General features: G+C 42.3%; 2 protein-coding genes across 6 annotated transcripts in view; both read left to right on the forward strand.

Moving 5' to 3' along the window:
• Window positions 1-18,520, forward strand: part of LOC125463039 (carboxypeptidase A1-like) — a 38,613-nt gene extending 20,093 nt beyond the window's left edge. For 2 of the 3 annotated variants that reach the window (XM_048553668.2, XM_048553669.2), the window contains 6 exons: window positions 3,328-3,426; window positions 3,885-3,995; window positions 8,862-8,952; window positions 11,121-11,320; window positions 13,977-14,061; window positions 17,163-18,520. In XM_048553668.2, the coding sequence (XP_048409625.1) occupies window positions 3,328-3,426; window positions 3,885-3,995; window positions 8,862-8,952; window positions 11,121-11,320; window positions 13,977-14,061; window positions 17,163-17,350 (774 nt within the window). In that variant the 3' untranslated portion in view covers window positions 17,351-18,520. The remainder of the gene's footprint in view (window positions 1-3,327; window positions 3,427-3,884; window positions 3,996-8,861; window positions 8,953-11,120; window positions 11,321-13,976; window positions 14,062-17,162) is intronic. The other variant, XM_048553670.2, reaches the window with a different exon arrangement.
• An 8,062-nt stretch (window positions 18,521-26,582) lies between these two features.
• nrf1 (nuclear respiratory factor 1) overlaps window positions 26,583-27,819 on the forward strand; it is a 68,901-nt gene continuing 67,664 nt past the window's right edge. For all 3 annotated transcript variants that reach the window (XM_048554460.2, XM_048554462.2, XM_048554461.2), the window contains exon 1: window positions 26,583-26,663. The gene's annotated coding sequence lies outside the window, so the exon portion shown is untranslated. The remainder of the gene's footprint in view (window positions 26,664-27,819) is intronic.

Below are 27,819 nucleotides of genomic sequence, written 5' to 3' on the forward strand. Positions count from 1 at the left end.
AACACCTGGCCGGGCTCATTACCCAGTACCAAATCTAATGTGGCTTCGCCCCTTGTTGGCCTGTCTACATACTGTGTCAGGAAGCCCTCCTGCACACTCTGGACAAAAACTGACCCATCTATAGTGCTCGAACTATAGTGTTCCCAGTCAATATTTGGAAAGTTGAAGTCCCCCATGACAACTACCCTGTCTCTCTCACTCCTTTCGAGAATCATTTTTGCTATCCTTTCCTCTATATATCTGGAACTGTTCGGAGGCCTATAGAAAACTCCCAACAGAGTGACGTCTCCTTTCCTGTTTCTAACCTCAGCCCATACTACCTCAGTTGACGAGTCCCCAAACATCCTTTCTGTAACTGTAATACTGTCCTTGACCAACAATGCCACACCTCCCCCTCTTTTACCATCTTCTCTGTTCTTACTGAAACATCTAAATCCCGGAACCTGCAACAACCATTCCTGTCCCTGCTCTATCCATGTCTCCGAAATGGCCACAACATCGAAGTCCCAAGTACCAACCCATGCTGCAAGTTCACCCACCTTATTCCGGACGCTCCGGGCGTTGAAGTAGACACACTTCAAACCAACTTCTTGCTTGCCGGTGCCATCTTGCTTCCCTGAAACTTTATTTCGGACCTCCCTACTCTCAACCTTTTCTATATTCGAACTACAATTTTGATTCCCATCCCCCAGCTGAATTAGTTTAAACCCACCTGAATAGCCTTAGCGAATTTCCCCCCCAGAATATATGTACCCCTCTGGTTCAGGTGAAGACCACCCTGCTTGTAGAGGTCCCAGCTACCCCAGAAAAAGCCCCAATTATCCAAGAATCCAAAACCCTCCCTCCTGCACCATCCATGTAGCCAAGTGTTCAACTCCTCTCTCCCACTATTCCTCGCCTCACTAGCACGTGGCACGGGCAACAAACCAGAGACAACAACTCTGTTCGTCCTAGCTCTAAGTTTCCATCCTAGCTCCCTGAATTTCTGCCTTAAATCCCCATCTCTCTTCCTACCTATGTCATTGGTGCCAATGTGGACCACGACTTGGGGCTGCTCCCCCTCCCCCTTAAGGATCCCAAAAACGCGATCAGAGACATCACGAGCCCTGGCACCTGGGAGTCTCTCTCGTCCCCACAGACCTTCCTATCTGTCCACCTAACTATGGAGTCCCCAATGACTACTGCTCTGCTCCACTTCCCACTTCCCTTCTGAGCAGCAGGGACCGACTCTGTGCCAGAGACCTGTGCCCCACTGCTTTCCCCTGGTAAGTGCCCCCCCCCCCCACCAACAGTATCCAAAATGGTATACTTATTGTTGAGGGAAATGGCCACAGGGGATCCCTCCACTGCCTGCCGGTTCCCTTTCCGGCCCCTGACTGTAACCCATCTGCCTTTTTCTTGTACCCGAGGAGTGACTACTTCCCTGTAACTCCTCTCAATAAACCCCTCTGAACATAGAACATAGAGAACATAGAGCATTACAGCACGGTACAGGCCCTTCGGCCCTCGATGTTGTGCCAACCTGTCATACCGATCCGAAGTTCATCCAGCTCCAGCTCCAGTTCCCTAACGCGGTTTTCGAGGAGCTGGAGTTGGGTGCACTTCCCGCAGATGTAGTCAGCAGGGACACTAGTGGTGACCCTTACCTCCCACATTCTGCAGGAGGAACATTCAACTGCCCTGACCTCCATTCCCATTATTTTAAATTCCCAAAGAGACTGTTGAAAAATAAAGAATAAAAAATAAACTAGTTACCTTACCAATCTGGCGCACAGAACCTTTTTTTTTGGTTAGAGGAGGAGGATGGTTGGGAGACACTACCCGAGTAGTGTTTCGAGGTAAGCTTTTTAAAGTGGGAAAAAGCCTTGCCTTCCCGGCAGCCTCCTGGTGCTCTCGCTCTCCTCCCGAAAAATGATGTTCAGTCCATGTTCGGTCTGAGAATTTTTAAAGCACTAACCTGTAATTAGATAACCACTAATTCATTTATTTACATTGTATCCTCTGTGTTCTCATTAACATTCGTATCCTGCACTTTGAACTCTGTCTCAATATACAAGTTTCTTAATCGAGAGAAAATATTAGAGATAGGCACAGGTTCAGGTCTAAACAGAAGCTGCTGGAAAAGCACAGCAGGTCTGGCAGCATCTGTGAAGAAAAAATTAGAGTTAACGTTTCAGGTCCGGTGACCCTTTCTCAGAACTGATGGTTGCTAGCAAAACGTTGGGTTTATATGCATAAAATAGGGAGAGGGCAGGGTTAGGGAGTAAACGATAGATGGGGATAGAGCCTAAAGAGAGAAGAGCAGTTGGATAGACAAAGGAATTGATAATGATCTGGCTAGGACAGTGAATAGCTGTTAATGTGGATTGTTAGTGACTAACAGTAGATAGTGTGTAATGGCAGGCACCACCCTCCTCCGCTGGGTCCAATCCTCATCCTCAACAATTTCTCTTTTAACTTTAACTCCACTCATTTTCGTATATCCAGTATCTCTAATGCAGAGTTGATTACTTAAATGCAGTGTGTACGAGCTGAGCATGCAAATTCTTCCGGAAGTCATCAGCACATCCCTTTAACTATTTATGCCAGTCTCAGTAAGACCAAATAAAAACCAAAAGAACTGCAGATACTGGAAATCAGAAAGCAAGATAGGAGCTGCTGGAAAAGCTCAGCAGGTCTGGTAGTATCTGTCAAGAGAAATCAGAATTAATGTTTCAGGTTCTCAGGTATGGTCACTGGACCCGAAACATTAATTCTGATTTCTCTTCGCAGATGCTGCCAGTCCTGCTGAGCAGTTCCAGCAACTTGTTTTTGTCTCAGTAAGACCAGATTGAATGACTGCTCGTGTGTGTATCTTTTGTTGGCTTTCATCACAGGGCTAATGTGACTGCACAACATTCTTTATGTGTGAGACATGAACTTGTTTCCCGCTGAAGTTAGTCACTACTATTTATGCATGACTTTGCTAGAGTGGGGATCGGTTAGCACGATTCAACTATCATAAATTAGTGCTCAGTCACTTTCTGTAGCACTCAAAGTCTCCTGCAATCACAGCACAATAAGAGCTAATACGAGAATGTATATGTACAAAATTTGCTTCACTACCTGATGCATCTAAACTTTTATTTAACATAACCTACTTAATTCTCCAACAGTGCTGATCTGTCATTAGACATTCACTCTCTATTGTTCTGTTGAACCTATTTTTCTAAACACCTTGTTCAGACATGTCATTACACATCTCTGGCGCAGGTGGGCCTTGAACCCAGGCCTCTCGGTCCAGGGGTAATGAAGTCTTTAACTGGGCTGTTTCTTTCATTCAAACAGTTCAGCACTGGACGTAACCGCCCTGCCATATGGATTGACAGTGGTATCCATGGCCGTGAATGGATAGCGCCCGCTGTCGCAATCTGGATTGCAAAGAAGGTAGGAAATCATTTCATAAACTAGTGGGGCAAATTCCAATGTAACCCACCCACAGAGAAACTAACTGGATTGTGAACAACACGGAATTGCACTCACTTGGCCCAGTTTTAGATTTCAGTGAAGTCAGTGGACGGCAATGTTGGCTGAGGCGTGAAATCATTCTCTGTCTGGTCACTGGGATTTCCCATCTGGTGAATTTCGCAAAAAAAAAATAAAAAGTCACAAATCATGTGCAAATTTATCTGATCCCTATACTGCATTCCTTAAGGACTAAGTAACCACAATTGTTCTGATAAAAATGGGAATGTGGTGGATATTGGTCTTTGTAAGAGATAAGAAGTGGACAGCAACTGAAGCAGGGAACAAGAATACGTCTGCAAGTGGGAAAAATTCGGCAAAATTGTGAAAAACACCCAAGCATCTGATTATGAATTATCTTCGTTTTTGTGTGTCATTAGATCACAACTGATTATGGAATTGATCCCTCCATCACATCTTTGCTGAATAAAATGGACATCTTCATGGAAATCATGGCGAATCCAGATGGCTATGTATACAGTCGGACCACAGTAAGTAGTTCAGGGTTTCCGGCCTTATTGGTTCTGTTTCATTATGTTTCTGACTAAATCTTTTGTTGCCACTCCCTCCCTCAAAACAACATCCTACATTTATACACCATTTATGACACAGGAACGGTTTCAGAAAAACATTTGACATGGAGACACATAAGTATAAATTAGGACAGGCAGTTAAAACTTGCTAAAAGTAAGTGTTAGATTTAAATGAGGAAAAGAGGTGGTGAGGTTTACATTCTAGATCTTGGGATAAGGTGTCAGTGATGTAAAAATAAAAATAAGTGTTGTATAGAGGCTAGAATTGGAGGGAAACAAAGATTTGAGAGGATCATAGGGTGATACATTATAGAAGAGATAAGGAGAGGCAACTCACTGCCTGGTGTTGTTAAAGTTTTATCACTCCAAGGAGGTAATAAAGAAAGTTTGCTGTCAGCATTGAGGCAAAGCCCAAATTTCATTAGTGAAATGGTTGAGATGAGGATTGGAATTCAACCAGCTCAACAGAATGTCTCAGATGGAGGAAGATATTGAATGACAAGTAGGAACATTGGAGGACAGAAAGTAAACTTAAGGTGCAGTCACACAGATAGGACGTTTGATGAGTTCCGTGGGGCAATGGGTCTGAGCATAAGAGAAATTGAGGTTTAGACAATCTGACGGTGGGACAGAGATCTATGGCTTAAAATTCTCCCAACAGAATGTTAACTTGCAATGAAAAGCACGCTTGGAATTTTATTCTGGGCAGTTCCATTAATAACCAAATACCCAGTTGGCTTGTAGCCAATTATCAAGGATAGTCAGACAATGTTATATAGTCAAACAATCTGGCAAACTAATATAATCTTTTTCATGCAAACCCCCAAGATGAATTCAGTTCATTGTGACAGGGGAACTAGAATGTTGGGATGATGGGCACACAGGGTTTTGCATGGGACCAGACAAACTACACAAAGCTTATCATTCCGCAGAGGTTTTGGAGATCAGGAAAGACAGAAATCTTGTCAGCTTTGAGAATGATGAGATGATGGCTAATGGTTCAGAAGTAAAGTAGCTGAAGTCTGGCAGGGCAGGCAATGTTAGAATTGGGAAACAAAAGAGAAATTTCTAATGTATTTGAGAGGCCAGATATCATAGCTTGATAAAGCCTATAATAGTCTGGATGTTAGAATGGAGAGCCTGCAGTCAAACGTTCTTACTGAGCAAATGGAACCACTTAGGTAATATTAGGAAGGCAGAGAATTAATTCATTCAGTACATAATAATTTGGTGCTTAGTGAGATCAGACTTTATATTTCATCAGATCCAAATGGGTTCATACATAAATAATAAAATCAAAGTGCTGAAGAAACTCAGCAGCAACTGTGGAGAGAGAAACAGGGTTAACTTTTCAAGTCCAATATGACTCTTGTTTGGTACACAGTGGGCTTGAAACGTTTACTGTGTTTACAGGTGCTGCTAGATCTGCTAAGATTCTCCAACACTTTCTGTTTTCATATCTTCAGCATCCATTGTATTTTGCTTTAGATTTATAGTTTACATTGAGTGTTATTTTATTCAAAAAATGTATACATATCTGAACTATAATGACTATGACATTCATTTTCAAGAAGTGACAGACTGGCCTGTGACTTGAGCCACAAAAACAAAGTTGCTGGAAAAGCTCAGCAGTCTGGCAGCATCTGTGGAGGAGAAAACAGAGTTAACGTTTTGGGTCCGGTGACCCTTCCTCAGAACTGGAGATGTGACTTGTGACTTGAGCCTATGTCTTCATGTGTAGGAACTAGCCGCTTCTGGTTAGAAGATGACTTCCGTTGGCATGAGAAGGACAGACAATGTACAGTGCAGTTGATGAGGCTTACAATATACTCATGAGTGTGTTTACTTCATTCTGGTGCGTGAGTGCAGATATTTTTATTCGCACTGCATGCCATACCAACTTAATTCCCTCACGAGTTGGTCGTTCTCCCTATCCACGTAGACTGAAATGTGACAGTATTGGTTGCATCTTATTGTAGCTAGTTGGTGTTGGTGTACCCTTGTTGTTAGTTTTCTATCTGTTTGGCCAATGTAGTGTTTCTCACAGTCTCTGCTGCGGATCTTATAGATGACACTGGTCCTATCCATGGCAGGGAGTGGGTCTTTAGTTTGGGTAAGCAGTTGTCGTAGGGTTGATGAGGGCTTGTGTGCCACTCTGATGCCCAGCGGTCATAGGAGTCTTGTGGTTAGTCCCGATGTGTTCCTGATGTAGGGTAGTGTGATTAGTGCTTCAGGGCGTGTAGTATCCTCCTGTTATTGTTCATGTTGGCATCTTCTGACCGAGTTTTTTGGATATCCATTATCTTGAAAACATGGAAGAGGTATTCTTCTTTATCTTGGCATAGTTATGTGTTGCTGCAGTGTGTTGTGGCCCTTTTAAATAGTGTTTGCACACAGCTTCTTTTGGGTGTATTGGGTTGGTTACTGTTGAAGTTCAGTACCTGGTCCATGTCTGTTGGCTTTTCTGTGTACTTTCATTTAAAGTTCCCCTTTTGTCTTGTGCCCTACCATGACATCCAGCAATGGGAGCTGTTTGTTCTTCTCCTCCTCTCTGGTGAATTCTATTCCAGTGAGGGTGTTGTTGTAAGTTTGTGTGTCTCCTCTATTTTGGTCCATTTAATGATGACAAAGGTGTCATCCATGTAGCATATCCATAGTCTTGGTTGGATTAGCGGAAGGGCCGTCATTTCTAGTCTTTGCATCACTGCGTCTGCTATGATTCTGGAGATAGGTGACCCCATGGATGTCCCACTGATTTGGCCATTGAAAGTGAAGTGGATGATGAGGCATAGGTCCAGTAGTTTCAGCATGTTGTCTGTGGAGATGGTTTTACTGGCGTCTTGCTCTTGTTCCAGTAGTGCTGTCATTGTTTCCCTTGCTAGTGGTCTGTCTATTGGTGTGTACAGGGCAGTGATATTAAACAATATCATGGTCTACTCGTCATCTTTCCTTATCTCTCTGATGGAGTTGAGGAATTCTTTGGGCTGAGTGGATTGAGTGGGGTGACTTGTTGACTAGGTGCCTGAATCTCCTTTGTAGTTCCTTGGCTAATCTGCATGATGGAGTGCCTGTTAGGGAGACTATGGATCTAAGGGGTACTTCCGGCTTGTGTACTTTCAGGAGGCCATAGAATTGGGGTATTCAATATTACTGTCTTGCGCCCTTTGTCTGGGGTAGTATTGTCCTACTTCAGTCCTTGCAGGACTGTATTTCCAATGTGTTGAGGGTGTTGAGTTCGCTCCTTCTGGTGAGTCTCGGGATTGCTGTCTATCTTATCATTTGTTGTGTTTCTTCATTGATGTTGTTGGTCCGCAGTGTAGCTAGGAATTCCGTTCTGTTGGCATCCCTGTAGTTATAGTTCAGTCCTCGGGTGAGAATGTCTTTTTCCATGTCTGTCAGTTTCCTGTCAGAGAGGTTTCTTATCCAGGTGTCTGTTCTGTTGTCATTTTTATGAATAAGTGTAGCTAGCTTGTCTTGAAGGGTCTGTCTTTTCTTGACTCTTGTGGTCTGTTGGCTGATATTGATGGCTTATTCCATGTCTGTTGTCCAGTCCTGATTGGTAGCTTCCAGGAATAAAGTTTTTTGGTGCGTAATTTCTCCGTTGTATTAGCGGAGCCAGCGTGGAACACAACCCCACATCAACCCTACGACAACTTCTCATCCGAACTAAAGACCCACTCCCCACCATGGACAGGACCAGTGTCATCTATAAGATCCCCTACAGAGACTGTGAGTAACACTACATTGGACAAACAGAAAGGAAACTAACAACAAGGGTACACAAATAGCAACTGACTACAAAAAGATACGACGAATACTCACACATTTCAATTCACATGGATAAGGAGAACCACCAATTCGACTGAGACAAGACACGAATTCCTAGAAGCCTGGTACTCCAAGAAAAAAGCCATCAATAAACACATAGAACTTGACCCCATATACACTCCACTACTAAAGAAAACCAGAAGTGAGGCAATCCAGCTCAATGGACACCAGAGTTGAAAAACCAGGCGGGAAAACACACCGACACTTCATCGGAGGCTACACTGATGATATTACCCAGCACGGTAATGAAACGACTGTGGAACAACAAACCAGCTCGGTGAGCCAACCAACCTCAAAACCCACAACCTGAGCTACAAATATACTCCAAAACCTGAGAGACACAAGATGACATTAGACTAATTTGTTATCTTAAACATCCGAAAGTATCTTGAAACTGCAGGGTCACTCATAACATTTAAATACTCCCTCCCTTTAATTTGTCTACAGCTTGTACAGGACCAGGCTCTTCTTCACCGAAGAGAGGGCTGAGGCTTGATTTAGTAGAAGTTTGTAAAGTTAAGAAGGGATTTGATATGTTAAAACATAGAGAACTGTGAGATTCCAAAACTAGGGATAATAAACATAAAATTGCCATTAATAAATCTAATAAGTAATTCAAGAGAAACCAATATATCAAGAATGGATAACTCATTAGTACTGTATTTGAGGCAAACAGTATGGATATATTTAAAGGGAAGCTAGATTAATATATGCTGGAAAAAGAAATCAAAACGTACATTATTAGGGCCAGATGATGTGGTGTTTCAGGAGACATTATGTGCAGTATTGACTTTTTGAGTTAAATTGTACTGTTAATTGTATGTAAAATGATCGTTTAATGGTTTGAGTGCAGATGTATTATCGGAACCGCAGCTTATTGGCCTGTTGTACCTCTTTCTAAGTGTTGTTAGAAGATGCATATCATATAATAATTAATGCTAAATGTGTGTAGTTTCTGATAGTCAGTGAGCTAATTCTGTCAACCTGTAATTCCAGAACCGAATGTGGCGTAAGACCATGTCCACAAGCCCTGGAACTCATTGCTTTGGTGTTGATGCAAACAGGAATTTTGACGCTAACTTTGGAGGTGAGATGTTGTTTCTAATATTGTTTTGTGTTGTTGATTAATATCACATTACATAGTCTTGTGCTGAAAGAGTTGATCAAAATTAACCCTATTTTCTACAATACAATACTTGAATAATAAAACAACTTGAAATTTCTTGAACACCAACCTAACTGAAAGGAAAAACAGTCTCAATAGACCGAAAGGCCTCCTTCAGTTCTCTTGTAACAAATAGGCTGGGTCATGGGAACAGGATGTACATAATTCTGGCCAACTGCTGACACTGAAATCTACAACACAGAAAAAGGCCCTTTGACCCATCAAGTCTGTGCATGTCGAGAACAATTTTTCTAAGATAACCAAGTGTGAAGCTGGATGAACACAGCAGGCCAAGCAGCATCTCAGGAGCACAAAAGCTGATGTTTTGGGCCTAGACCCTTCATCTGAAATGTCAGCTTTTGTGCTCCTGAGATGCTGCTTGGCCTGCTGTGTTCATTCAGTTTCACACTTGGTTATCTTGGATTCTCCAGCATCTGCAGTTCCCATTATCTCTGACCTAACTTTTCTAACTGTCATGCTGCATTTTCTCACTGTGGATAAATGTCCTGCTCATGCCTCCATTGGTTAATGCTATGTTTGGTGTAAACCAATGAAAATCCCAGGCTTAGGTTTGATCTGTGCTTAACAAATGAGTTGCTGTCAGCGCAGTGTGAGCAATCTAATTGAGTTTAGTCTTGCTGGGAACCAGAGAATAGCATAATGACTTTCAATTACTGACTCTGATTTTGGGGAGAGAATGATGACAGAATATTCAGAGTGGAAGGCTTCACAGCTCAACACTACCTGTGAGGGGGAAACAGTCAGCTGAAACTTACCTCTTGCTTTTACCTTATGGAAGACCACAAAGGCTGGAACATAAATGGAAAGCAAACTGCATGATGAATCAAAGAGAAATGGAGAAGGCTGGAGGAACAGGGCTTATGTTCAGATTTCATGTTTGGGCTAGGGTGTGAGTTTGACATTGATTGTGAGGATAGTGTGTTACAGGTGGTTGACTGTCCTGTTTTGTGTCTGTATTCTCATTCCTCAAGCTTTTTGTTTCACTTTTATTTATCTTACCCTTTCTATACCTTTCAGCTTGTTTTACCTTTCAGTTTCGTTTTCTTTGTAACTTTTCCTATTCCTGGCTGGGGTTTTGAGGTAGGGTAAGGGTTAATCTCGTATTTTCCATTGTTTCCCTGGAAAATATTTCCCCAGGTTTTGGATTCCTTTAAAAATTGGTGATGGCTGTGGATATTGGCCCAGTCGCTTGAACTCCTGAAAACAGTAAGATACAGGGAAATTAGGAACATGATTAGGCCATTCATCCCCTCCATCCTGCTCCATCATTCAGCATGATCATGACTGATGAACCAGCTCAGCACCCTGTTCCTTACTTTTTGATCCTTTTGCCCTAAGAACAATATCTATCTCTTTCTTGAAAACAATCAATGTTTTAGCCTCAAATGCTTTCTGTGACAGAAAATTCCATGGGCTCACCATTCTCTGGGTGAGGAAATTTCTCCTCAGCTCGGTACTGTATGTCTATCCCACATGCTTACACTGTGATCCTTGGTTCTGAATTCACTGGTAACCAGGAACATCCTTCCTGTATTTATCCTGTCTAGTTCTGTTAGAATTTCACACATTTCTATGAGAACCTCCCTCAATCTTCTATACTCCACTGCATATAGTCCTAACCAAAACAAAAACAAAAGCTGCTGGAGAAACTCAGCAGGTGTGGCAGAGAGAGCAGAGTTAATATTTCAAGTCCAGTGACCCCTCTCCAGAACTCATTTGTCCTAACCAATCTGTCTCTCTTCATATGTCAGTACTCCTATCCCAGGAATCAGGCTGCTAAATCTTTGTTGCACTCCCTCCACAGCTAGAATATCCTTCCACAGATAAGGAGACTGAATCTACACACAACACTCAAGATGTGGTCTCACCAAGGCCATGTACAATTGCAGTAAGACTTCCCTGCTCTTGTACTCGAATCCTCTCACTATGAATGCCAGCGTACCATTTGTACTATCACTTTCAGAATTGGCATCGATTTGTTTTCAACTAAATAGTAACTATTGGTGTTCGGTGAAAGGGCTGGTAAAGGTCCTAGTGCAAAGATAATAAAAGCTGTTTTTGATTCACAGGCAACGGGAGTAGCAAAGCCCCTTGCGCAGAAAGTTATTGTGGGCCTCATGTGCATTCCGAACCAGAGGTGAAAGCCATTGTGAATTTCATTAAAAACCATGGCAATTTCATGGTTTTCATCACACTCCATAGCTATTTACAACGTTTGCTCTATCCTTATGGATATACACATGTGCCTCCAGAAAACTTTGAAGAATTGGTATGTTGCCTTTTCTTAGTCTATTCGAAGGACTTTTTTTGAATGAACTCTTGTTTTTCTCTGTAAATGTTGATAGCTTTCTATGTACAGCAGTCACTATGGATGGTTTGAACAAATGCTTGGCTCCATTTGAATTAAGGTCCATGATTCAACATATGTTCATGAAATCTCCAAGTAGGTGCAGCCAATCAGAGGGCATGCAAATCCCAGACAGGTTTTGTATCCTAGATTACATAATGGGCATAGCAGAAGTCCTTGATTCTACAAGAAACCTGACCAGTAGCGTTTTGTCTCTTGGATGCAGCAGAGTTTGATCTTTACCACTTAAGTATTAAGCACCATCTGACAGGAGCACAGGAAAGGAAGCGCTGAAGCATAATCAAGATAAGGCAGCAAAGGATACTTTGAGGAGAAGAAAAATCCAGGAGAAATGAAGTTCCAGACAGGAAGGAAGATTGTGGTAGGAAAAATGGAGAGGAATGGAATATTTGGCAAGGAGAAAGGATTGAAAACACGGAAGAAGTGGGGCGGGGAAAGAAATTGTGACTGAAAAGTTCTTGAACTTGGGAAGGTTTGGGTGAAGGAATTTCTAGAGTGAAGGAAGAATAGAGGCTTTGGAAAGCTAATTCTGGATAGCAAGGAGAATTCCTTTCAAGTCACTAAAGAGTAACTATTGGTGTTAGGTGAAAGGCTGGTAAATGTCTTAGTGCAAAGCTAATAAAAGCTGTTTTTGATTCACAGGCAACGGGAGTAGCAAAGCCCTTTGTGCAGAAAGTTATTGTGGGCCTCATGTGCATTCCGAACCAGAGGTGAAAGCCACTGTGAATTTCATAAAAAGCACCATCTGACAGGAGCACAGGAAAGGAAGCGCTGAAGCATAAGCAAGCTATAGCAGCAAAGGATACTTTGAGGAGAAGAAAAATCCAGAGGAAATGAAGTTCTAGACAGGAAGGAAGATTGTGGTAGGATAAATGGAGAGGAATGGAATATTTGGCAAGGAGAAAGGATTGAAAACACGGAAGAAGTGGGACGGGGAAAGAAATTGTGACTGAAAAGTTCTTGAACTTGGGAAGGTTTGGGTGAAGGAAGAATAGAGGCTTTGGAAAGCTAATTCTGGATAGCAAGTGTAGAAAGAGAGATCTGAGAGGAAGGAAGGGCATTTTGTATGATTATGTCCCTGAGAACTGCTCTCCACCAAGGAAATAAGAACATAAGAAATAAGAATAGGGGTTGGCCATCTGGCCAATCAAGTCTGCAATACCATTCAAAAAGATCATAGCTGTTGAAAAATCTAATTTTTGCCTTAAAACAGGAAGAAGTGGCTATGAGTTGGCTTGTAATTAAACCTGGGTCTCCCATGTGGCAGGCAAGAACTCTACCACCGAACCACCAATGCAAGTACTGCAAGACCAAATCCCAAAGTACTCAGCTACACTTGTGCCTGGTGCATGCTATAGGCTGGTTGGAAGGGTCAGTACACTATATTTCACCCTCTTGGGACATATATTCAATGCAAGCCAAAACTTGGAGAACTGGAAGGCTCCTGTTTTTCCTCACTATACAGTCTCTTTGGGGTAATTTCAACATAACTCCTTGTAGGTATGAGTCTACAAAATATTTTATATAAATGAACATTGATTGCAGTGTTAACCCTGCAGTTGTTGCTTAAAAAAAAAGTCTACAACAAGGGCACATGATCTAAAAATTAGGAATGGGTTGTTCAAGTTTATTTACACAAAAGGGATTGGAACTCGGAACTTACTGCTTTGAAAATTCTATTAAGACTGGGATCAATAGATCAATAGACTCCAAGTTGATACACAGCCAGATTCTAAACAAGGCCTCACACCTAAAATGCATGTCTGACCTTGAGTGTCACCTCTGGTGTATTGAGGGGACTTTTTTAGTTATCTTGGGCCAGTGACTTGAAACGAATTCTTGAATTTGCACGTTAATCCTTTCTACTTGATTAAAGATTTAACAACCATCTCGGGTGTTTGACACATTTGCATCAATTCTATGACCCATTGATCTTTTGTTTATAAATTCTGTGTCTGATGCCGCTGACACCTGATGAAGGAGTGAGACTGCAAAAGTATGTGTCTTTAAGTAAGCCTGTCGGACTATAACCTGGTGTCGCATGATTTTTAACCTTGTCCACCCAAATCCAACACTGGCACCTCCAAATCATGGGGTTCAGCAGAAGATTTTGAAATGAGAATTAATATAGACTTTTGAGAAGCAAGGATATTAAGGATTGTGGTACAAGTCATGGTCATGACTGGATGTTTTAGCAATGTTGATTTTGGCATAAGTATTAATGAGGATTTGCTGCTTTTGCAGAACCTTTTACTTTCACTTAAGGGAACAGACAAAGGGTTGGTTTAACATCTTCCCTGATAGACAGAACCTCAGACATTGCAGCACTCTCTTGGTACTGTACTGGACCATCAAGCTAGATTGTGAGCTCAAGTCTGTTGAGTGGAATTTAAACAGGCAATATGCTGCCAGTACTTGAGTCGTATCTGTGAGACACATTTGAGAAATAGATGACAACTGACCGATTTGGACAAATGTTGTTGTCATTAATTCAAGAAACAAATGGCCACTGTATTAATCCCTAATGATTTTCATGGCCTTTCCCTGAATGGTACAGGCCACTCTAGCCGGTGAAGCAATTGAAGCTCTGACCTCCCTGTATGGCACCCAGTATACACATGGAAGCATTGTACAGGCTATTGGTAAGTGACATTTTGAAAACTGTGGTGAGTTACTTTGTAATCTGACAAATTTCAAAGGTTCTGCTGAAATTTTAATTGTCTGTGGGTAGGACTGATTCGAAAATTGAAGAGAGAAGTTAGAAAATATAGATGTAAGGGGACACAATCCAGATCTATAATGAAAGAGCACAGGGTTCTGAAAGTTGTAAATTCTGTTATCTGTATCTCCTTTTTCATTATTTTCATCCACCTAATGATGGGAGAGTTGAAAAGGGTACAGTGCATATATCTGTTAATTCAATCTGCAAAGAATATATAAGCATCAAAATAGGTTGAAAACATTGTCTTCTTCATTTTGCAGGCCAAAGCATTGAACAATCAGAGTCAGGGTGCCTGGTTTAAAATGTAAACACAGACTGGCAGTTAACAGTCAATCATCATTAAAATGATGTGTTCCCAAAGCAATATCTCTACAAATCAGAGTTCCCTTCTTAATCAATCAGTACATCCAGGGCAATGTAATAAAGTGTGAAGCTGGATGAACACAGCAGGCCAAGCAGCATCTCAGGAGCACAAAAGCTGACGTTTCGGGCCTCGACCCTTCATCAGAGGGTCTAGGCCCGAAACGTCAGCTTTTGTGCTCCTGAGATGCTGCTTGGCCTGTTGTGTTCATCCAGCTTCACACTTTATTATCTTGGATTCTCCAGCATCTGCAGTTCCCATTATCACTAGTACATCCAGGGCAGTTGGGAATTAACCCAGACCTTCTAGCTCAGAGCACAGGACACTACTACTGTGCCACAACAGCCCAAACAATGGAGGGGTATGTACTCGAAAGATTACAACGGCCTAGGGACACAGTTCTAGATATTTATAATCACCTGGTCCAGAGACACTTTTATACCTTACTGGAGCAGGTGGGATTTGAACTTGTGCCTCTTAGTCCAGAGGGATACTAACTCCGTGGCACAAGAGCCTCTAAATGTGTATGACTGTTTTTTTGCTTTTTAAATGTGTTCCAATGACGCAGGTCTGCATGCTACCACTCCACCACAAGACAGCCCTTAAGTGTGTGACTGAAACTAAGAGAAAACATTTAAAACATCTCACTTATTAAGAAGCCAACATTTGTATTTCTTTGTCTCCTGTTCTGTATTTCCATCTAATTATTTCCAGTTTGTTTCCCATCCTAAATGGGCTGGGGGAATGCATTGTGGATAGGTCATGTGCAATGGCTCAGTTTAGGGGCCACTTTTTTTTGATAACGGTATTAAATGTTATCAAATCAAAGCAGCTACAGCTAATTAAGAAAATTGGCAAAACAGTCAGCATTCCAGATTACATGGGCATTACATCACCAAGCAACACCTATAGGAAATAATCGTTAAATAGGGGCTGATTGCCGTGTTGTGCATGTTTGCCCCCCCTCCCAGTGGGACGATGTATATACATACACTACCAGTAGTAGGTTTCCACATGAAAATGAAAATGGAGCTCTGTAAGATGTTCCCATGGCAACTACATTTAATTCAGAGAGTTATGCCTTCACCTCACTGCTGTACTGAGGCATTAAAGCTTTCTCTTAACCTCACTCTGCAGTTCTGATTTTGTCAAGTTCCTGCATGCCTATTTTCCATGAGTTTTTCTAGGCCTGCCTCAGAAAATGCTTTTAATGTTTACTTCTATTGAATTTTCTTGAGTCCACTTGTAGAAAGAAACGAACAATCTCAAAACAGCACTAAACAGGGGATAAATAATCCATGTACTAATATCCTGATCCTATTTCCCATTCTAAATCAACACAAATCCAAACCTGTTCAATCCATTCTGTTCCAGCTGTAATGGCACAGGTTCAGAAGGTTTTCCCCATGATTTTTCAAAGCATCTGCCACCCTACAAAACAATAAACAAGGATAATTTATCAAGAGTATGTGCTGCTTTTCTTTAACAACCAGTGGGAAATTTACAAACATCTTTCATTCTGTACACTCTCCAAACAACAACTAAGCTCTGATTACTTCAGGCGTGGTTGCTTACAACGATCTCAAAATGAGGATATATTTTGGTAAGTAATTAGACCATAAGACCATAAAACATAGGAGTGGAAGTAAGGCTATTCAGCCCATCGAATCCACTGTGCCATTTAAATCATGGCTGATGGGCATTTCACCTCCACTTCCCTGCACTCTCCCCATAGCCCTTGATTCCTTGTGAGATCAAGAATTTGTCGATCTCTGCCTTGAAGGCATTTAACGTGCCAGTTTCCACTACACTCCGTGGCAATGAATTCCACAAGCCCACCACTCTCTGGCTGAAGAAATGTCTCCTCACTTCCGTTTTAAATTTACCCCTTCTAATTCTAAGGCTGTGCCCACGGGTCCTAGTCTCCCCGCCTAACGGAAACAACTTCCCAGCGTCCACACTTTCTAAGCCATACATTATCTTGTAAATTTCTATTAGATCTCCCCTCAACCTTCTAAACTCCAATGAACACAATCCCAGGATCCTTAGCCGTTCATCGTACGTTAAACCTACCATTCCAGGGATCATCCATGTGAATCTCTGCTGGACACGTTCCAGAACCAGTATGTCCTTCCTGAGGTGTGGGGCCCAAAATTGGACACAGTATTCTAAATGGGGCCTAACTAACTAATTAAGGGAAGTTCTTTCCAGTAGCTGAAGAATAGGTAACCAGAGGACACAGATTGGAGCATAATTAGCAAAATAAATGGGTGATGAGGAAACAAAAAAATTATGCAGTGAGTTATGATGTGGAATACACTGCTTGAAGCAGGTTCAATAGGAACTTTCAAAAGGGAATTGCATAAATACTCAAAGTGGAGAATCTTGAAGAACTATGGATAAGCAGCAGGAAGTGAGACTAAAACCTAAGAGTCAAATGGCCTTCTTCGTGCTGTCTCTCCCGATTATGTGATTGTGAAACAGGACAGGACTGACATAAACGATGCCATAAGATTCGTGCCCACTTCCGTTAAAAATGTATATCAGAGAAAGATTTCACTGGTTAGTTGAACAATTCAATATTTTTATGCAGGCGTTGACTGATTGGATATTTATGCTTTGCTTGGTTGTCCATCTGAAACCTTTCTACATCTCTGTAGATCAGAGCAGTGGGAACAGCATTGACTGGAGCTATAATCAAGGTATTAAATATGCATATGCTTTTGAATTGCGCGATGAAGGTCAATATGGTTTCATGCTTCCACCGAATCAAATCATTCCCACGGCTGAAGAAACATGGTTGGCCATCAAGAAAATAATGGAGCACGCTTCCGATCGCTTACCTTGATATTGTCACTTCTGATTTAGAAGGCCGGCGCTGAGGGCCAACCAGCTACCTAACTGTATTGTTATTGTGTATCCTTTCTGCTGCATGACAATAGATACAGAATCACATACTGCTATAATGTTTAGCACAACATGCAGTGCAAAATGATGAAAGTTCATTTCTCTCACCTCTGCCATTGCAGATTTAATCTAATTCCAGCCTTAACGGGCAAATAGTTTGATAAGATGCCTGAGTGACAGGGCTGACCTTAGTCTTAGTGTATAATAACTTGTTCATTGTTCAAATTGAGATATTATTCAAATTGACAATGTGGGATTTTCCAAGCCCTGGGTGAGGATTTACTTCAATCTCAAAATGTGTGTGTAGTGTTGAATTATTCAATTTGTCTATATTTGTCTGGCTGTTAACTATTCACTGACTTGTAGGTGATTAGTTCAACGTGATTGAGGTTACTGAGAAAGAGAAACGAAACTCTAAGCAATGGGGACTATGACAGCAGTTCATTGAGAGTATAAATAAACTTACACTCCAGACTCAACATCTGAATGTATAATCTCCGAATATCTCCAAGGCATGGAATACAAGGTAACTTTAATCTCATCTGTACCACAATCTGAAAGGGCCTTCCACTCTCAACATTTACATTGGTAACAATATCAGTTTAAGAAACTAGCTCAATTGCAAAATGAAATGACTGAATCCAACCTCAGGATTTAAGATTTTGCAGTAGAATGAAAATTCATGATCTCAGAGTTTAAGGATTTACCCTAACACAGTGTTTACATATGTACATAAAACCAGTTGAAGGTTGTGGTCCAAACTCATCCTGTGAGGGTCTGCCTTAAATCTAGTTAAGATTTCACCTTTAGAAGTTTAATTCATTGTTGGTTAAGGGTTTGTGATAGTAGTTAATTAATATTCACAGTTGAACATATAGATCCCTACCTCTAATCTCATGCATTTTGGCCCATAGAAGTTAAGGTTTTACCACAAATGCATGTTTTAACTGTGCAGCCCAACTTGGAATTTATATCAGTACCCTGTCTGACTGTTTAATTTTTGATGCCAAATTCATCATTTTCCAGATAATCATCTTTCAGTTTTGTTCAAATCTCATTGGTTCAAAGGGTTGACCTCAATCTCAAATTAAGAATGTGTTAGAATGACATTTGCTATGCTTGATGTTTAATATATGATGCTTGTCAAGTATGTATTCATATAATGTTTATTAAAACTATTATCTGTTAATCACAAATGAAGATGTGACCTCAAGTCAATACCTGTCCAGTTTGTGATTGGACAGACCATCTTTTTCACAGAATTGTTGTGGTGCGGTAGGATGCCATTTGGCCCATTGTCTACCACAGGCTGTCCAATGAGCATGAGGAATTAGTTCCACTCACCTGCCTTGTACATTATTTCTATTCAAATAAGCATCCAATGCTCTTTTGATTTCTGAAATTGATGCTGCCTCCACCACACTTGCAGGCAATGCTTTCCAGATCTAAACCACTCACATAAAAAGTTATTTTTTTCTCACAGCTTATTTGTTACATTTGCAAATCTGTGACCTATTATTCTTGGCTCTTCATGAGTGGAATGTTTTTCCTATGTACACTATCCAAACCATATATGATTTTGAAAACGTCTATAAGATCACCTCTTAGCCTTCTTCTCTCCATTAAGAACAGTCCCAATTTCTGCAATCTATCCTCATAACTGAAGTTATTCATCCCTGGAACCAATTTTGTCATAGAGTCATTGAGATGTACAGTATGGAAACAGACCCTTCGGTCCAATTTATCCATACTGACCAGATATCCTAGATAAATCTAGTCCCATCTTCCAGCATTTGGCCCATATCTCTCTCAACCCTTCCTATTCATATACCCATCCAGATATCCTTTAAATGTTGTAATAAATGTTGTCAGCCTCCACCACTTCCTCTGGCGGCTCATTCCATACACACACAACCCTTTGTGTGAAAAAGTTGCCCCTTAGGTCCCTTTTAAATCTTGCCTCTCTCACCTTAAACCTATGCCGTCTAGTTTTGGACTCCCTCACCGCAAGGAAAAGATCTTGTCTCATAACCCTATCCCTCATGATTTTATAAACTTCTACAAGGTCACCCCTCAGTTTCTGACACAAACAGCCCCAGCCTACTCAGCCTCTCCCCATAGCTCAAACTCTCCAACCCTGGCAACATCCCAGTCAATATTTTCCAAACTCTTTCAAGCTTCACAACATCCTTCCTTCAGCAGGGTGACCAGAATTGCAAGCAGTATTCCAAAAGTGGCCTAACCAATGTCCTATACAGCCACATGACGCCCCAACTCCCAGACTCAATGCACTGTCCAATAAAGGCAAGCATACTAACCGCCTTCTTCACTATCATAACTACCCGTGACTCAACATCCAAGGATTCTTTGTTCAACAGCACTCCCCAGAACCTTCCCATTAAGTGTATAACTCCTGTCCTGATTTGCGTTTTCAAAATGCAGCACCTCGCATTTACCTAAATTAAACTCCATCTGCCACTCTTTGGTCCATTGGCCCATCTGATCAAGATTCTGTTATACTCTGTAGTAACCTTCTTCGCCATCCACTACACCTCCAATTTTGGTGTAATCTGCAAATTTACTAACCACACCTGCTGTGTTCACATCCAAATTATTTATATAAATGACGAAAAGCACTGGACCCAGTACTGATCCCTGTGGCACACCACTGGTCACAGGCCTCCAGTCTGAAAAGCAACCCTCCACCTCCACCCACTGTCTTGTACTTTCAAGCCAGTTCTGTATCCAAATGGCTAGTTCTCCCTGTATTCCACATGGTCTAACCTTGCTAACCAGTCTAGTATGGGGAACGTTATTGAACACCTTCCTTATTCCTTTCAATGCATTCACCTCCTTCCTATGAAGTGCTGCTAAAAACTGTACAAAATACTTTAGCTGAGGTCTAAGAAGTGTCTTGTAAAAGTTAAGCATAATCTCCTTGTTCTTAGAGTCATGCTGTATGCACTGCCCACCTGTCTTGCCACTTTCAATGATCTATGCAGTGGTCTTTCTGCTCTTGCACTTTCTTAGCTGTTGTATCCCCGGGTTGTCTGACCATACTGTTTGAACTAAACTGCATTACTTCACTATTCTCCACACTGAGCCTGATCTGCAATTTGTCTTCCTACTCCACCAACTTGTCTATGTCCTTTTGGAATCCTACACTGTCCTCACATTTCATAATGCTTCCAAGTTTTGTATCATATGCAATCTCAAGATTATCCCCTGCACACCAAGATCTAGAATATTAAATATGAGGAAAAACAAAACTCGACAGTTCATCCACTTCACCAACACCTTCCACTCCAACCTTCAGTTCACCTGGGCCATCTCCAGCATATCCCTCACCTTCCTGGACCTCTCAGTCTCAATTTGAGGCAACCAGCTTGTAACTAATGTCCATTTCAAGCCCACCGACTCCCACAGCTACCTAGAATACACCTCCTCCCACCTACCCTCCTGCAAAAATTCCATCCCCTATTCCCAATTCCTCCGCCTCCGCCACATCTGCTCCCACGATGAGGCATTCCACTCCCGCACATCCCAGATGTCCAAGTTCTTCAAGGACCGCAACTTTCCCCCCACAGTGGTCGAGAACGACCTTGACCGCGTCTCCCGCATTTCCCGCAACACATCCCTCACACCCCGCCCCCGCCACAACCACCCAAAGAGGATCCTCCTCGTTCTCACACACCACCCCACCAACCTCCAGATACAACGCATCATCCTCCGACACTTCCGCCATCTACAATCCAACCCCACCACCCAAGACATTTTTCCATCCCCACCCTTGTCTGCTTTCCGGAGAGACCACTCTCTCCGTGACTCCCTTGTTCGCTCCACACTGCCCTCCAACCCCACCACACCTGGCACCTTCCACTGCAACCACAGGAAGTGCTACACTTGCCCCCACACCTCCTCCCTCACCCCTATCCCAGGCCCCAAGATGACTTTCCATATTAAGCAGAGGTTCACCTGCACATCTACCAATGTGGTATACTGTATCCATTGTACCCGGTGTGGCTTCCTCTACACTGGGGAAACCAAGCGGAGGCTTGGGGACCGCTTTGCAGAACACGTCCGCTCAGTTTGCAACATACAACTGCACCTCCCAGTCGCGAACCATTTCAACTCCCCCTCCAATTCTTTAGATGACATGTCCATCATGGGCCTCCTGCAGTGCCACAATGATGCCACCTGAAGGTTGCACGAACAGCAACTCATATTCCGCTTGGGAACCTGCAGCCCAATGGTATCAATGTGGGCTTCACCAGCTTCAAAATCTCCCCTTCCCCCACTGCATCCGAAAACCAGCCTAGTTCATCCCCTCCCCCCACTGCACCACACAACCAGCCCAGCTCTTCCCCTCCCCCCCCCCACTGCATCCCAAAACCAGCCCAGCCTGTCTCTGCCTCCCTGACCTGTTCTTCCTCTCACCCATCTCTTCCTCCCACCCCAAGCCGCACCTCCATTTCCTACCTACTAACCTCATCCCACCTCCTTGACCTGTCCGTCTTCCCTGGACTGACCCCTCCCCTCCCTACCTCTCCACCTATACTCTCCTCTCCACCTATCTTCTTTTCTCTCCACCTTCGGTCCGCCTCCCCCTCTCTCCCTATTTATTCCAGAACCCTCACTCCATCCCCCTCTCTGATGAAGGGTCTGGGCCCGAAACGTCAGCTTTTGTGCTCCTGAGATGCTGCTTGGCCTGCTGTGTTCATCCAGCTTCACACTTTATTAACTCCAAATATTGACCCCTGGAGAACTCCACGACAATTCTTCCCCCAGCGTTAAAAATATCCATTGATCATTATTCCCTATTTCCTAGTACTCAACCAGTTTTGTCATCACATTGCTACTGTCCTTTTTATTTCATGAGCTATAACTTTTCTCACAGGTCTATTGCGTCATGTTGTATCATTGTATCAAACACTTTTTGGAAGTTCATATACACCACATCAACAGTGGTACCCTCACTGACCTCTCGGTTACCTGTACAGAAAACTCCAGTATGTCAGTCAAACAAGGGTTCTCCTTCAGAAAACCATACTGCCTGTTCCTAAACAACCCACATTTTCTTCATGACTTCTGTTTTCCATGATTGAAATTAAACTGACTGATCTGTGATTGCTGGCTTTATCCTTACAACTGTTTTTGAACAACATAATGTTTGTAATTGTCCAGTCCTCTGCCATCTCTTCTGAAATTAGGAAACACAGACAGATTATTGCCAATGACTCTGCAATTTCCACTCTCACTTCCTTCAATATCCTTAAATGCATCTCTTTCTTTCCTGGTGCCTTCCGACTTTAAGTATCAATAGCTTATCCAATACTTCTTCATTAATTTAGAATTGTTCCAGTTACAGAGCTTCTTCCTCTGTCATGTTAACCCAGGTAGTATCAAACTCTTTGTTAAAGATGGAAGCAAAGTATTCATTTAACACCTTAGACATGTCTCTTACCTTTGTATAACCTCCTTTTTTGTCCTTAATTGTCCCTAGTCCTCTTTACCTTTTATTCAAATTATTGATGTGTCCGTGAAAATTTCGGGATTCCACTTTATGTTGGCTGTCAGTCTTTTATCAAATTTTCCTTTCTGCTTCTCTCACATTCTTTCTCACCCTCTGACCGTTCTGTATTCTTCTTGGCCCTCAATTGTATTTTCTACCTGACACGTGTCATCCTTGTGCAAATTCGTGAAATGTTCCTTTTTTTTGAGGTAGCACAGTGGCTCAATGGTTAGCTGCTCACTGCTGCCTCGGAGTGCTAGGAACCCAGATTCAATTGGGTGGGTGTCTGTGTGAAGTTTGCACATTCTCCCCGTGCCTGCTTGGGTTTCCTCTGGGTGCTCCAGTTTCCTCCCACAGTCCAAAGATGTGCAGGCTAGGTGGATGGCCAAGCTAAATTTCCTAGTGTTCAGGGATGTGTAGATTAGGTGGGTTATACGCAGGTGGGTCTGAGCGTCAGTGTGGACTTGATGGACTGAAGGGCTGTTTCCACACTGTAGGGATTCTATGATTATGATCATGACCTGCTACAAACCTTAGTTCCACGATTGTGTGTGCAGGAGCAGTTGTGATCAGTGACAAGATTTTGTTTTGGCTTTTCAACCAGGATCAGCTGTGTGTTTTCCAGAGTACTCTGCACAGTGACAATATCTTGACTGGTTCCTAGGCGAGTGGCTACAGTTTTGTGTTGAGGTAGTACAGAAGAAACAGCCAGTCTGTGACGGAGAAATCATCCTACTTTCTCTCCATTCTGATGGAGAAATAAAGGAAAGTCCTGAGCAGCTGGCTACTCTCTCTGCAAATTCCCATCTTGAAAAGGAAAGAAGAAACACCTTCAGAGACACTGAATGGATGAAGCCTAAACCGGTGAATGAAAAGATTGAAAAATGATGTGTCTCCAACCTTATTTATTACAATCCGTGCATGCACACTAACTGATTTAGACTTCATTACTTTTTTCCCTTCACCTACGAGCTGACTATTGTCTTAGCATTTTGTATACTCTGGTATTCCTCTCTAATATTCTCTCTTCATTCCCACACACCTGCTAAGTTAGTTTAAAGTCCTCCCAATGTCGTGTCCATGTACTCATCTGACAATGCTAGCCAACTCATTGAAATATCATTCAAGAATGCTATAAATATCTATGCTGCAGCACTATTTCATGACAATGTAGATTCACCACCAGTGTGTGAATCAGTATTAATTGAACTTATGAACTCAGCAGCTGTGCAGTTGAATTCAGTTTCAATGACACCATGTACTACCAAATAGATGGTGTTGCCACAGGATCTGCACTAGGGTCCACAGCTCACAAATATCTTTGTTGGATTCCATGAAAAATGGTTCTTTGATGGAATGATGTTTACCCTTCGACACTTTGCATATTTCTGAAATAATACGCTGCTATATTAGAATCCACAGCAGTGTGTAAGAATTTCTTTACATGTCTGAATTGGGTCTGTCTGCATGGACTTGGAACAAAAGCAAAATAGTGTAGTTGCTGGAAATCTTAAACAGTGACAGAGTGATGGAAATAATCAGCAGATCTGACAGCATCTGTGGAGAGAGAGAAACAGATTTAATGTTTAGGGTACCCTATACCAGAACAGACAAAAAAAGAGAGATGTAATAAGTAATCATGTAATAGATCTTACCGCATTGTTCTTCTTCCCCTTCCTCAATTATATTTATTATAGTTGTATCTTTCCTCAGCTCTAATTGCCATTGAGCTGAAACATTAATTCTGTCCATGAATGCTGAGTGTTTCCAGCATTTTCTGCAATTACACTAACTTAACTTGGTTTAGACAAGTGGTCTGTTATGAAACAAATCAGTTCTGAAGAAGAGAGATAACAAGGTGTAGAGCTGGATGAACACAGCAGGCAGAGCAGCATCAGAGGAGCAGGAAGGCTTACATTTTGGGCCTAGGCCTGGAACGTCAGCTTCCTGCTCATCTGATGCTGCTCAGCCTGCTGTGTTCATCCAACTCTACACCTTGTTATCTCAGATTCTCCAGTATCTGCAGTTCCTAATAGTTCTGAAGAAGGGTCACTGGACCCGAAACACTGACTCTACATTCTCTCCTCAGATGCTACCAGACCAACTGAGCTATTTCTGTTTTAGTTTCAAACAGACAGCAGCTGTTGTTTCTCATAAAAGGATTAAGAATAAGAGGGCACAGGTACAAGGTAGTTTGCAGAAGAAAGTTTGCGACAAAAGTCTTTTCACACGGCGTGTAGTTAGGCTCTGGAGCACACGCATGGAAATCTGGTGGGGCAGGTTTATCTGAGTACGTAACCACAGGAACGAACTAATAAGGAAAAATTGTAAAACTTGAAAATGAATGTACTGGTCTTACTTGACCTCCCTTTTGTAGCAGAAAAGACACGTCAGGCCACTTTGTCTCATTCACATGTTCCAAGAGGGCACTGGACACTTATGGGGAAAAGGAGGGAGAATGACACTAAGTCACAAGACTCATTCGAGAGCTAGTGCAGGCAAGTCATACTGAATGTGCTTCTTCTGCACCATACAATTTTATGATTTGCAATATTTTTAATCAACTTGTTCAGACAACGTCAGCTAGGTAGAACTTGAATCCAAAGCTGTTGGCCCAGCAGTAGGGACACTAAAACTGCACCACAACAGCCTTCAATTATGTGATTCTAGATATTTTTACTCAACCTGTACTAACATGCTATGTTATGACACAGACACATTCTGACACACCTTGGAAGAGATGGGATTTGAACCCAGGCTTCCTAGCCAAGACATAAGTATACTACCACTGCACAAGAGCCTCTATTTGGAGCAAGGTTCCCTGACTGACTTTTAGATGGTTTTAATAAATCTGCTCAGGCACATGTCTGGAACAAGTGGAATGTGAACCTGGACCTCCTGGTTCAGAGGTAGGAATACTGCCATGCCACAGGGACCCCTTTAACTTTAGTGAATCTCACGTTACAACCACCACAAGCTTGTCACACTTGCTGAAATAAATAAAGCACCTGTAAATGTCTTTTAAAATATATATTTGCTATATCACCATATTCAGGGATGCTATTAGATACCTCTGGTCCAGGTGGGACTTAAACCTGGGTCTCCAGGCTCAGAAGTAGGACCATTACCACAAAGGCCCCTTCAAATCTGGTGATTCTAACGTTAGAAGCACCCTGAGCTTGTCACATTTTCGGAAAGGCAGCAGTAAATGCTCTTGTTCAAGGATGTTATTACACACCTCTTGACTAGGTAGGATTTAAACTTGGGTCTCCTGGCTCAGAGGTAAGGACATTACCAAATAAAAAGCGAAAGAACTGCGGATGCTGGTAGTCACTAACAGAAACAAAAAAAATGCTGGAAAAGCTTAGCAGGCCTGGCAGCAACTGTACAGAGAAATCAGTTAACGTTTCTGGTCCAGTGACCCTTCTTCAGAACTGTTAAGGGCATTACTACTTTGCCACTAAAGCTCCCCAAAAACTTTGGGGATTCGGATGACTTTGGTTTGCAAGCCCTCCAATTCCATGGTACCGAGCATGCGCAGCAACCGTGGCAGGTGGCTGGACGTCAAGCTTTCGCGTCGTCACGTGTGACGTACATGGGCGGTGCGGTGACCGTTTACGTCACTGGTCGGTGCGTGCGTTGCTTGGGGCGAGCAGGGTGGGGGTTGGGAGGGGCCAGGTTGGAGCTGGCAGCGCAGGCACAGAGAGACCGAGTTCCAGGCCATCGGCGCAGCCGCTCTGAGGTTAGTGCTCACCGCGCATTCTCCAAATTTCAGCCCTGGCGCAGTCGCAAATCGGACCCCAAAAGCTGCCCGGTCGCTGAAACGGGTGTTTTACTTCATAAAAGAGCGAGAAAGAGTCCTGAGAGTCGCTTTTAGACGGCGGGGAAGAGCTTAAATCTCAAACTAAGAGGGCCTAGGCCGCAGTCGGCCTGCCTGTTGGCAGGGCTGGATTTTGGCGGGACTAAGGGAGGAGGAAGAAAGGAGTGCGTGCGAGTGGGAGGGGGATGCATAAACTCTTGAGCATTGATCTGGCTGGAGAGAGGAGCAGATGCTTAATCCTAAAGCCTGGGCCCTGTCCGCAGTGGGGCCGTTGTAAATGTTTTATTTTGAAAAAAAGAATTAACACCTTGGGGTTTATTCCTGCAACTCTTAAAATATTGTTACTCAAAATGCGTCCCCGATCGAGAGTTCAAGCAACCTGCTCTAACCCAAAAGGTTTTTAGTAATCATTAGAGTCTAATGTATCATTAACAATCCTGTAGATTGATGTGCAGTTCTACAAAATGGAAGGATTATCCAGTTGAGAATGTTTCATTTTATAACTTCAAACAAATGAGCCCTGACCTTGCAAAGATTGCAGTTTGATGCGAGTTTTGTTTATTTATTGGTGTTGTAGCTGTAAGATTTGTTATCATTTGTACATTTTAAAATATTTTACTTCCTTGTTCCTAATTGTGATTTGCTTGAAATGAGTTTTTATTGAAATCATTGTGTTTAGGTTAATTTCTATATTTCAAACAAATCTTGAATACTTCAAACAATATTTCAGTTCTTAAAAGAAAATGCTTCTCTTCAGTCAGTTGTTTTTTGTTCAATCTTTTTTAAATGGTTTAAGGATGCCCTAACTCAGATTCTTCTTCTTGCTTGTACTATCCTTCCCCTTTTGTAGAGGTTTGGAAATTCTTAAATTGTTGGGTTGTAAGACCAGAAAAACTAGGAGCTGCCCATCAAGTCTGTCCTGCCACTCAGTCATGGATGATAAGTTTCTCAACCCCATTCTCCTGCTTTCTCCCTAATCTTGATCCCCTTGACAATCAAGAACCTATCTGTCTCTGTCTTAAATATACTCAATGACCTGGTCTGTGCAGCCTACTGTAGCAGTGAATTCCATAGATTC

Source organism: Stegostoma tigrinum, chromosome 25, assembly GCF_030684315.1.
Source record: "Stegostoma tigrinum isolate sSteTig4 chromosome 25, sSteTig4.hap1, whole genome shotgun sequence".
NCBI classification, from domain to species: Eukaryota; Metazoa; Chordata; class Chondrichthyes; order Orectolobiformes; family Stegostomatidae; genus Stegostoma; species Stegostoma tigrinum.